General features: G+C 34.9%; 1 protein-coding gene across 1 annotated transcript in view; it reads right to left on the bottom strand.

Moving 5' to 3' along the window:
- Positions 1 to 12,942, bottom strand: part of LAMA2 (laminin subunit alpha 2) — a 448,946-nt gene that overhangs the window by 73,770 nt on the left and 362,234 nt on the right. Inside the window, exons 41-43 of the mRNA XM_029224020.1 lie at positions 3,945 to 4,061; positions 2,301 to 2,483; positions 687 to 692 (exon numbers count right to left, since the gene is read on the bottom strand). Of these exons, the coding sequence (XP_029079853.1) occupies positions 687 to 692; positions 2,301 to 2,483; positions 3,945 to 4,061 (306 nt within the window). The remainder of the gene's footprint in view (positions 1 to 686; positions 693 to 2,300; positions 2,484 to 3,944; positions 4,062 to 12,942) is intronic.

Here is a 12,942-nt window from a genome sequence, read left to right as displayed (position 1 = left end):
TTTCAATGCTTTTTAGTAATGTCATTGCATTCATTTTCCACTGAGGACCGCCTTCATCGTATTTCTCAGGTTTTGATATGCTGGATTTTATTATTACTATTTTCTATTTTTCAGTTTTATTTTAGACTTGGAATTTAAACTATGAAATTATTTAAGACAGAATATTTTTATATCCCAGTGACTGCTCACTTGTTAAGATCTGATTTTATTAATTTTGTTTTATGCGTCTCCAAATATAATGCTCTTGAAGTTGAGAATAATTACTTGTAAGGGGAGGAGTGAGCTTCAGGGGGGACAGCAACAACAGCATTGTAGATTTTAATCTATTTTAATCCTGCTAGAAGGAAGTCATTTGGACTTCAGCGGCTGCATATAGGTTATCAGAAGCATCATAATTTAGTTGAATCTGTGGGAGAATTCAATTTTCTACTTTTATATGGATAACAGATATTTCACTAACTTTTCAAACACACAATTAAAATATTTATGTCAAACATATTCACATACTAACTTTGTAAGGGAAGATTCCTTTATTAATCCAGCATTAATACTGTGACACTGGAAAGAATAGCTATCTGATGTGTAAAGCAATACTAAAACATGGAAACATGCAAAGCTGAAGCTTTTTGCAATAGGCAACCAAACATAAAAATTACTAAAAGGTATGCAAGTAAACATATACATACTGATTTCTTCAGGTAATTTCATATGGAAGCAAAACAGAAAAATAGAAAATTCATGAGAAAATATTTTTAATAGGTATTATAAAGTAGTGATTATCAAAAAAATAGAACTTTCACAACAGGTGCTAATTACAAATTCACCCCATTTTAAGTCAAACTAGCGTTATCAAGTAAAAGTCCACAAAAACATGGCATTTAGCAGCCATTGTTCATATTAAAGGGAGCTTTATTATAATGTTCTAATAAGATAGAAACAGACCCAGTTTAATTAGTGTTTACAGATATTAACTATTTCTTTTGATAGATGATAGAATCATAAAAGTGAGATAAATATTATAAAAAGGCCACGCTCAGCTGAGAATCAATCTGAAAATGAATGAAATGATACCTTAACTTACAGAATAAAAGAGAGAGTGACACTTACTTTAAAACTTATTTTCATTCATTTCTTGGGGGGAAATATTGTGATTTGGCATGACTCTGAACCAGTTATTCAGATGGTATCTTTGAACTACAGGGGTAAGCTAACTCTGGGCTTACATAAGAAATAAATTTAAAACTATATATCTCTACTTTTTCTTCCCTGAAGAAGTGAGGAGTGAAATCCTTCTCCCTAGCTCTGAAGTGCATGTCAGCTGTGTTTGTACTCTTGCTTGCTCAGGAAGGAGTCATGCTAGTTGTATCTATTATTTCATAGCATCATTAGCCTTTGATCTGAGGCAAAGGTGCTGAAAAATCAGGCTCCACTCCCCCGTCGAACAGCATCTGGATTATACAGTGTATAACGTCAATAACTGTGTTTTTGTTATTACACTCTACAAATGTTTTAATTCCCAATAAATATATTGGTGCTATATAAAGCAGGCTAATCTCTTGAGACTGACAAATACAAAGAATCAAGCATCTCCTTTGGTGAAATCACATACTAAAATAACATTTTATCACTTGAAAGAATAAAAAATATTAGAAATCATAATGTTTATTGAGTATAATTAATAAATTATTATATTTAGTTCTCCCACATTTTCTTGTAAATCCTTGTTAACTCAATATAGTTTAATGCAATATACAAAAGATGTAAAGAAATATTCTTCTTGATAAACTAGATAAAAATTTTAATTTCCTGATAATGTTAACTAACCAGAATCTAAGTAATAAAATATTAATATTTTCCAATTTGAATGCATTTCAAATTGATCCCATTTAATATCCTGTTCTAACAGGACTGCTAATAAGACTGCTCCTTGACCTCTAGGTTCTATGGAATTTCACCAACTCCGAGGATATAATTTCCCAAGTATAACTGTATTTTCAATTACACTAAAGGATTTTAAAATATTTGGCATCGCTATACCAAATATCATGTAGATTTGAGAATTCCTAATTTCCTCTCAATTGGATGAAATTTGAATAAGATAAGCTCTAGTGCAGAGCTGGGAGTCTTGGATTCTGTTTCTGGAGCTGCACGCACTCAATTCCTGAGCCCAGTCTATGAAGGGAGGAGGGCAGACTACACCACTACGAGGGTCCCTTCCTGCTCTAACAGTTATGAGTCTAGGATACTTTTATAGTGTGAAGAAATAAATGACATAATCAAAGTGAAAAAGCACATCTTACTGTTCTTTGAAGGATCTTTTACCATGGCATTTGTTTTGGCTACGCTGTCTGCCAGTTGATTGTAATTTTTCTTCAGGCCATCAAGATTCTGGTGGAGATCTTTAATCTGTGCCAGTACATCTTTAGCTGTGTCGTTGGCTTGTCTTGCTTTGTCCTTAACCACTTGCAGTTTAGCGGCTGTGTCTGTCAGCAGAAGACGGTATGAGAAACAAAGGGTCTGGAGTTAGTGGCTTAATCCATGCTTGTCAAAGCGAGGCTGTGGCTGGCTGACCTCAGGGACACAGGCACAGAGGGAAAGGCTGAACTTTGTCTCATTCAGTCATAGCAAATGAAGTACATTTTTAGCTAAATTGAATTTTCTCAGGGACCTTTGCTATGAATACCTGATTAGCTCTTAAAATAGCAACGTGATTGTTCTAAATGTTCATTGTGTAAGGGTATATTGTGATTTGCTGCTGAACATATTAAAGAGAGAAGTTTATCCACATGAATCAAACAGCTTCATCAAAAGTAGGTTTAAGATTTAATCTGCATTTCTGAGGCAGGATGGGGAGGGAATGAATGTGTTTCAATTTTAATATAAAGAGACTTTTTCAGATATATTAGACCTTGTGTTTGTGTATTTATATTTGTTTTCAGCATTGGAAATTTTCTATGTACATCTTTACTACTGAAGAGGTGACATGAAAATCGGGAAAGTTACTTAGGATTTTTAATGTTAAAAAAGTAAAAATCATTAAGGTTTTAATATTTCCTGTTTTCTATAGATGAATGTGTTTCCTTCACCATAATTTGTATAAAAAACATATATATGTGCCTAGTAGTAGTTGTAGCTTAGTGGTTAAGACCACAGCCTCTGAAGTTAAACTGCGAGGTTCAAATCATATATGCCTCTTTTAACAATGGCCCTTAGTATCCCTAAGTTTGTCCCCTATAAACTGGAGATAACAATGCTATTTACCTTGTAGGATTAGTATGAGGATTACATACACTTAACATAAGCATATTGAATAAGCACTCAAAAAATGTTAGCAACCCTTGTTATTGTTATATCATGCTACTACAATATAAAAATAGTATCCCTAAAAGAACAGTGCTTTCAGGAACTAATACGAAACATTAACTCCAAGTACATGTAATAGGTAGAAAGATACTACAGGCATGGTTCAATTCTTAATGTCTTAATGTTTTTGAAAGCTAAAACATTTAAGTAACAGAACGTTGCCAATAAAGATATGCTGCTGAAGGGCAGTTGGCTCTGCCTATTACTGTAGGTACTATAATAAGCTGCAATTGTGTACATAACATTGTAGAGAATAGTGTCTGTATGATTTTATTTTTCCCACCAATATAAGATTTCCTGGGCCGAAACATGGAAGGACAATACAATAATAAGATGTCTATATTTTCCTTTTTGTAATTTATTCCAACGAATGTCAGCTAGGGTAACAAATGATAAATATCACAGTGTAAAGTACGATTTAGTTTCTCATTCTCACAAAGAAGAATTCATAAGTAAGAAAACTGCTATCGAATAGCCTGACAATGGTACAAATGTAGTGTTAGGAAAAAAAAGGCAGAAGTTAGAACATTCTTTAAGAGTTCATATCCACTGGCATGGTTTGCAGTGTCCTGAATGCTTACCATTTGGAATGGCTGATAACTTTTCCAAAGTGTCATTCAGAGCTCTCAGGAGATCCCTGTTTCTGACATTGGCATTGTCTAATCTGGTTGTCAAGCCATTCAGATGTTCATCATTTTCTGTGAACAGAAAACAAAAAAGGATGAAATAATTTTAATCATCTCTGAACTGATACATGGATATAAAATTTCAGGTTATTTTAATAAAAATTTAGTTAAAAGCAAGAAACTGATTTACTTTATTGGCATCTGTCCAAAAATATATTTCAGACCAGAATATAAAATATGTGTTTAAATGACCATTTGACACTTCAACATGTTCAACAATTACATTTTCTTCTTGGTATCTGATCTTTATTTGACTTAATTTGATGGTTTTCTATGGAGAAAAAACTTTGACAGATTTGGTCTTTTATTGCATTTATAATGATGCCCTCTTGACATCACTCCCATTATGTCATTATTTAAAAAATTTTATTACCAAAATGAATCACTGAATTGGCTTTTAAAAATCTCAAATAGATATGATTGTTAAGTAGAATCTCCCAACTTTACTAAACACCACTTATTAACATTTATTTGAAAAAAACAAAAATCAAAAGAATGAATAAATAGCTTCTAGCACATTTCTAATTTTTTATAGAGGAAATAATATTTTACAAATTACTTCAAGTAGGCTTTATATAGGTCTTTTCTTGCTACTTTAGCATGCTTACTTTAAAATATATTATTTACTATTACTAATGTAATATGACTACTGTAAATTTTCTAGCTTCTCTCCACTAATTTTTAACATGTCTGAATTTTAAGTTAGTTTGTATATAATATTGTATTTTATAGCAGATAAAACCTAGGAATGGAACAAGTAAGGCAGTTAATGATGGTGTGAGCGACAGTGTACTAAAATCTTTCATTTTATACCTGTTTGTGCTGGTTAAATCGTTTTCTCTGTGCAAATATTTTTGCTTTTTTATCTAAAACAGTAAAATAAATAAGCCACTTGGACTGGGGAAGACCATTATTTGCCAACACCGAGACTGTTGTTTTCGTCACTTTCCTGGTACCCAGAATGGGCAGACCAGGAGAGACTACATCTCGCAGAACAGAGCCAGAACAGTCTTGATTTGATTGTGTGTCCACCCTTGTAGAGGTAGTGCATCTGGCTTCTTGCAGGAACCAAACAAGCCACTGGCAGCTTAGGGAACAATGCTTGCCTTTACTGGCCTTCATCTGGGAAGAATAGCAAAGGGAAGGGAATATAGATGGAGGATTCTTAACTGTCAGTGTACTGGGTGTGAAAAAGAGTACTGAACATATTAATTAATGATCCACTCCATTTCATATCAGGGTTTTATAGGCGGACGAATTGCACCACTGTTATACTACGGTAATATAAGTACATAATATTGTTTGAGGCATCTGCTTTTAGGTTCCAAGCTAAAGACCTAACATCACTGAAAAACAAAGCATAAAGTATTCCAGCAAAACGTGGCTCTAAAATATCAATATGTCCATTTCAGTCACTAAGATATTATTATTTTCAATTCTAGTCCTTCAAAATATACTTTCCAAGTAATTAGATTTTCTCCTCTGTCAATCACAATTCACTTTTCTTTTAGTACTTCTGTTACTTTCACTGCACTAAAGTAATATCTTTGACTAGGTTATGGAAAGAATACTTTCTGAAATAAAGACAGTATGATTATGACTGTGATAGCTATATGAATCCCCTAAGAATAGTTAAAGGCTGCTCTTTTGATATTAATTTAGAAGTCTTCATCAATTAAGGAAATAGAACGGTACAAATTTCATTTCTTAGTCTCTTGATTGTATTTGACTTTTTAAATAATGAAACATTTAAAATGTTCTGGCAAGCAAGATATACATGTACAGTTGCAAAAATCATTAATTTAAAGGGTATCACTTGGTTTACACTATTTTATGAATTCTGAATGCAAATACTGGCAGAATAATCAGGCCAATTATTCAGAAGAACTACTGATCTGAAGAACATTGTTACTGCCGTCCCTCAAGTTTCAAAGCAGTGATTTTGTTCCTCTGCTTTCTGTACTAGAAAGTCAAGATGTGAATATTCTGAGCCTGTTCTGACTTCTTTGTTTCAGCTATTTGACTCTATTTTCTTGTTAATTTATCCTTTCTTACACTCTGGTCATTTTTTTCTGAAGTACTTTTTGGAATTTCTCAAACCAAGTCTAAACACTTTATAGCTTTGTCAGTCTAATTCTTTAGATGAATAGAAGTTGTATGCAGAAAAGAATTACAGATTTTAAAATGGAAAACTTACAAAATATTAGCCATGAAAACCTAGAAAATAAGCACTCCAAGGCTGGCTTTAAATGCAAAGATATATGAGGCAGAGGTATCTATAATCAAAATGTAAGGAAGAACGCATGTGGTCCAGTTAGAATGGTAACATGGCCAAAGAAACAGAATTATTGGTAGTTAAAAAAATATCCAACCCAATTCTTTACTTGTAATTTTTGGAGAACAAAAAAAGGATCCAAATTATAATCATAGTGCATTTTCCGCTCCTTATTTCTTCAGTATTCATACCCATTAGCTGTAGCCAAGTCATTTATCTTCTCTCTAGATATCACGCCCAACTAACCTCAAAGGCTACACACACGCTCCAGCTTTGGCTCTCCCTTTCTCATCCTCTCCTCCCACATCAGAAGACAAGTGTCTAGGAATGGGTTCGTCAGAGACAGAGCTCATAAAGTGAGGGAAAGAAGCAGAACAACCAGGGTAGACTGTGAACATGCCTGACAATATCATTCCCCTTTGTTGCATAACCATTGACATTGAACCAGGTAGACATATTCAGAATGAAAATCACTAGACAGAGTTGTATGTTACTTCCATTAATAATATGCATTTACTTACGTTGACCTCGTTCCTGGTACTGTGCTAAATATATTAGAGTTTAGTTTACTTGGAACTGCTAACACTGAACTATGCTATGTAATATCTCAAAATAAAGCTATTACAAGTAAATCAGTTATACAGCAGAAACTAACACAACATTGTAAATCAACTATATTTCAATAAAAATTTAAAAATAAATTTAAAAAGCTATTACAAGTATTTCTTTGATCATTAATAATGCATTCTTTTACAAATTCTAGCCATTAGAGAAAGTAGTGTGGTGCAATGAAATTATTACAGGACTTGGAGCTGGAAGCTGTGGGTTCAAATGTCATTTCTATCCCTTTTTACATGTGTAAAATGAAGATAACAACTTCCTTCATATGACTGATATGAGAAATCAATTGAAGGATGTATGAGAAAGTACTGGATTTATCACGGGCAGTTACTAAATAGTAACAAATAATTCATGTTGGTTTGATAATTTACATTGGTCTGATAATTGCTCTGGTATGTTTGCCAGTTTTCAATAATATTATTTATGATTTGCTTTCTTCTTTGTTTAAACCGCATCATCCAGAAACTAAAGTTGTTAATTTTTCTATTATACTTTTTCAATATATGTATATAGCTCTCATTTTCAACTAAATATAAGAACGATTTTTATAGATTTTAATGGGAATGTTCTATTTTGACTGTTCACACTCATCTAGTTAAGTTCCTCAAATGCAATTTTTAATTTTTTATTAATATGAACAAAGCACAAATAAATACCTTGAGAGAATCCCTCATTCACAAGGGTGAAGTTTGTAGAAATGTTTTTAATTTTGAAGGGATCTAGTTAAATGGAATCTACTGCAAAATTACCATATAGATAACATTTTGCAAGCACAATTTTCATTACCGGGACATTTGTCTTATGAGCTACTTCTTGTACTCAATATCACTTCTGACTTTGCTCCTTTACCAAAAAATGGAGAAATATCCTCTCTTTAAGATTTCTTTGTAAAAAAATTTTACAAGGCTACAAACCTGTTTCATCTTTTGTTCTAGAGGCTCCTTCTGAATTAGAGAACAGGTTAATCTCTGCAGTGCTTCTACCTGCAGTTCTGAAGCAGAAAGTTTGGAATAGGTAAGGGATCTGTATGAAGTCAGGTGGAAACCTTGATTTTGACCTTTCTGGTAATGAGAGATTCCTGCTACTCTCTTCCATTCACTCATTCTTTATCAAATATTTGTTAGGGCCATGAGTTTTAATGTGTCACCTCGGCACCACGGCAAAAGCCCAGAGTTTTTGTCCAGCAGTGGTTAAAAGCATCAGCTTTGAAGCCTGACTAACTTGTTAAATTGTTGGCTCCACTATATTTATGAAGTTTATTCAATCTGTTAGTATTTCTTCGACTTAAGTGATTTTGCTTTAAATATCAAAGGGGGCCAACCGTACTAAATTATATAATACGTGATTGCTCTGTACAATTTATTAATTTTATTACATTATGGTTTTTTTTGTTTTGTTTTGTTTTGTTTGCGGTACGCGGGCTTCTCACTGTTGTGACCTCTCCCGTTGCGGAGCACAGGCTCCGGACACGCAGGCTCAGCGGCCATGGCTCACGGGCCCAGCCGCTCCGCGGCATGTGGGATCTTCCCGGACTGGGGCACGAACCCGTGTCCCCTGCATCGGCAGGCGGACTCTCAACCACTGCGCCACCAGGGAAGCCCCTGCATTATGTTTTTACCTTTGGATATTTTAAGAACATAAGAGGTACAATTTCCCTCAAGTTACTTTACTATAATTTTTCATCCACTTATATAGTCCTTTGTCTTCTTAATATTGAGATTTCTAAGAACCTGCCCCTAGGTCAACCCCATGACTGAGTACAGGATCCCAACACCTGTGCAGAAGGAAGAGCAGCTGTGTAAGGAAGAAAGCTGGGTGAAATTCAGAGCCCTATTCCTGTCCCTAGCATTCTGTTAATTGATTTGATGAGGTTGCTACACCCAGTCTTTCCACTTTGGGGTACACCTAGCCTTCTTTCATGACATTATTCCTATGCTTCCCTTTCCCCAGTTGCTGTCACAGGTTTGCAAAGTGTCCTATCTCTGATTGCCTCTTTTGTCCAGACATGTACCAGTGACTGTGTATGGGAACTTCTAAGATCACTTAATGGAGCCTGCATTTATAGGAAGGCATATTACCGATAAACTTTGTCCTGATCTAAAAGTGCCAAGTCAGCTCTTGTTCAGCATGGGCACCGTGCTTTCTAGGTCCTCAACAGCTGTTAGCTGCAACTAACTGCACAGGCTCTTCCTCCCCACTACAGGGTTGTAGTAGAAGCCCAAGGAGAGGAGGAAGGGGAATTTGCCTGGTGGCAAGATCTCCAAAGACTTAAGATATCAGGATAGAGGGAGTCCTCTCTTCAGCCAGTGGAATGAGAAATCAAAATGACCAGATATCGAAAACTCCATGCGGTTCCTTTAGGGCAAGCTCTAAAGCCTGACTGTGGGCTTGCAGGCTCGTTTTGTTTTGGCCAGCAAGATATTCTAAAAGAAATGGACTTTAAACAACTTTAAGTAAGACAAGTACTCTCTCTGGTTCTAATAGTTCCTGCCCTTCTATGTTTGGCCACTATTTTGCCCCTTTTCCTTTTAACTCCTAAACCAAGCCCAACTTGGTTTTAATTTCTCAATTTCCTCTATTCACAAGGCTAAGGAGGAACAAAAACTCTGTATGAGGGATCAGCAATATCTACAGGAAAAGATTGCTTTGTTCTTCAGACTACAGTAGGCTAGCGGATCCAGGCTTGGTTTTGTCCATTTAGTCCAAAATTATTTTTTGTCAATGGAATGGATTTTGTTTCTTTTTCATATGCCTACCTATGGGAAGGCTGATTCTGGCAAATGGTAGTATGCAAATTCAAAAGGAGTATATATATGTATATTTTTGGCTGTGCCACACGGCTTCTGGGATATAGTTCCCCGACCAGGGATTGAACCCGCACCCTCGGTGCTGAAAGCATGAAGCCCTAACCACTGGATCCTGGGGAATTCCCAAAAAGAGTATATTTTTAATAATATAAAAATGCTTTATTTACTTTTTTGGGGGGGCAAGGAATAGCGACTTTATTTGGAAAGCCAGCAGACTGAGAAGACTAGTGTCCCACAATATTTAACTCCTGAGTCATACTTTGGCTTAACATCACTGCAATATTCCTGTTTATTCTCTTTTTTCTAATCTGAGATAATAATGTAGATTCTTAACAGGTTAGTAATTGCAAGTGTGATTATATTCATGATCGCAAAACCATTCTGATACACTTGTCTGGACTTAATGACTCAGTGTCTGGAGGATCATAGTACAGAAGAAAAGTATGGATTAATTTGATTAAAGTAAATGTTTGGAATAATTCTGGCACTGCTCTGTAGTTTGGACAGCATCATATGTCATACAATTCACTGACTCCATATTCTTGGGCTTGGAAATAGATCTTTTTATTCCATATGCGTGTCGTCCATTTTATAGAAATGTTACCTATTTGTTCATAAGTAATTAAATAATTTCACTTATTTTGGGCAAAGATGAAAAGTAGGGATAAATTAAGAAGTAAAATAAAGTTTAAAAGTTACTCTATATAAGGTATATAATTATAGAATCTTAGTATTTTCAGACTTCTAATGTACCATCCTCAGCTTCATTCCTTGCCCTGTACACATTCCATGAGAACCTCAACTAGCCCTTTTATTGACAAAGATCTTTTGTCAATCTACAAAGTAGTATTAATTCACCCAGTGGCATTAATTTATCTTCTAACTCTTTCAATCATCAATTTGTACCAAGCCCCATATCCATCAACAAAACAATTTTTATCTCCATGGACGTTCAATCAATTCAATGTAGAATGGCTTCAAGTCTCAAATGCACAGAAGGGCGAATTTACTTTTAACAAATATACATTCAAAAATTAAAAAGCAAAACAAATTGCTCCTGGAAAGTTCAGGTTCCCTCAAGGCAAGGACAGCATAAAAATGGCAGGGAGAAGCTCTAAGTCATTCATGACTAAAGCTCATGAGCTAACTGGATTGTACTGAATTGAACCAAGGAACAACTTAGAAATATGGAGTGTATACTGGCCTCACCACTTTTATTCCTTCTAAGTCCAGGCACCATAGAGAGAGAAATGACTAAATCTCTATTTTTAATAGCTGCTGTAAAGTATTTTGCTCTGTAAGGCCTATTTCAGCAGTTCCTGGTGGTAATATATGGCATTTCCCTGATTAACAGCCATTTTATAACTTGTGTAATTGGCCACAAATCAGGGGAATGTCATAATGTAGCAAGAAAACATTCCTGTCTCCATCAGAGCCTTGGCTTGGATTTCTGGAGGAATTATTACTTGAGTAGTTTGTGGGTTTTCATTACTTTAAATAATGTACTACCTGAAGTACAAAAAAAGACATTTAAACTAATGAACATTTCTGTCGCCTAACCCCTTCTACCATGCCTGTCCTTAGATTTCTTTCTCCCTTGGAAAAAATTTCTTAAAAATCGGATTCTTTTTTCATTTTTATAACACCAGTATTTGTGGGGAAAGAGAGGCAAGGGCAGGGCTGGAAGTAGGGTGAGGTGACTCAGGAACTCCCCTCAGGTGTGAAATTCAAAGGGGCACCAAAAAACTCAGTGAGTGAGGTAAAAATGTTTTAATGCAGTATTTTTTAAAAAATCAAAAAAGATCAATGATGAGCAAATATTAACATTTAAAATAAAAACAGGATCTAACTCTGCACTTGCATGGCTCAACCTCTCTCACCTCACCCTGATCCCAGCTCCGGCCAAGGACACTGGAGACGAAGGAGTGATGGCAAAGTAATGAGACTAACTCAACTTGCCCAAAAGAAAAATAGGGTTGACTCTATAGTTACTGTTCAGGTTGTAATAAGTGCAATCTCCTGCATAGGATTTTATATATATATAAAGGGTTGTATTTCACCTGTGATACGTAATCCAAAGCATTTACTATCAGAGTGCCATCTATAATGGAGAAAGAACGTGTAATTCCATACCAGCCTCTATTGGAGACTCTTCGTTTAAAGCATGACAAGTATAAATGATGATAAAATCTCTTTTCTTTCTAAGGTTAGTAAAGACCAACACCATTCTTTTATTTAAAAAATATGCTTATTTCCTGATTTGAGATAGTCATTGTGATACTATACACTAGAAATACAAAGTTAAAAAGAAGACCCTGTGACTGTCCTCAAGAAGATGGAAGCCAAGTCCATGGCTGCAGTGATTTGATAAGTCTATGAGAAAGGGATGCACAGAGAAGAGGCATGTAATTCAGATGGGGTGCTAGGTTTCCCAGAGAAGATGACATTTGAGCTAAATCTTGAAGGTCTGGTAGAAGGCAGTTGGATGAAAAAGAAAGAAGGATGGTGAGAAGTTCCAAAGAGAAGAATGAACACTGTGGAATGTGGAGGCTTGAAATGGTAGCATGTTTTCAGAGGACATGAATGTTTCAGTAAGGCTGCAGAGCTGGATGCAAGACAGAAAAGGGTGAGTGAGACTGAAGATAGAAACAGGAGGCAATTAAATGAGATATTCGAATGAAATAAAAATATAATAGCTTATCTAGAGTGTGGCTGTATTGAATAATACATTTTTAATGCAAAACCCATAATATATCAGGGTAGATATATTATGCACTTTGATCCTTGAATTAGGAATAAAATACCTAAAAGTGTATTTAAAAGGTGAAAACTTTTCGAGACGTGCCCCACTAAATCGAAAGTTTCACAAGGATATTTATACTACATCTGCCTGATTGATTCCTTTGTGACTATGATTTCTAAAGTCAAAAAAAAAAGGTGGGGTTTGGTGCTCTTTAAAATTTATCATACTTTATAAGTTCCTATACTCTATATACAGATGAAATGATGCTATAGAAATTAGGTTTAAAAACTATGAAGTATTGCCCAGTGCAAAATGAGGTGTGAAGGCAAAATACTGTAAAACTGATGAGAGAGTTTACTTGCACTAAATCTAGATAGTAAAAACGATCATAAAAATTATGCTGCAACAATTACACTTTTCCAATAATGTGATAAAATATCCTACCAA

This window comes from Monodon monoceros, unplaced genomic scaffold, assembly GCF_005190385.1.
Source record: "Monodon monoceros isolate NGI ecotype Baffin Bay Population unplaced genomic scaffold, NGI_Narwhal_1 Super_Scaffold_15, whole genome shotgun sequence".
Lineage (NCBI taxonomy): Eukaryota > Metazoa > Chordata > Mammalia > Artiodactyla > Monodontidae > Monodon > Monodon monoceros.
The sequence above is the reverse complement of the archived record's forward strand: the minus strand, read 5'-3'. Positions and strand labels throughout refer to the sequence as shown.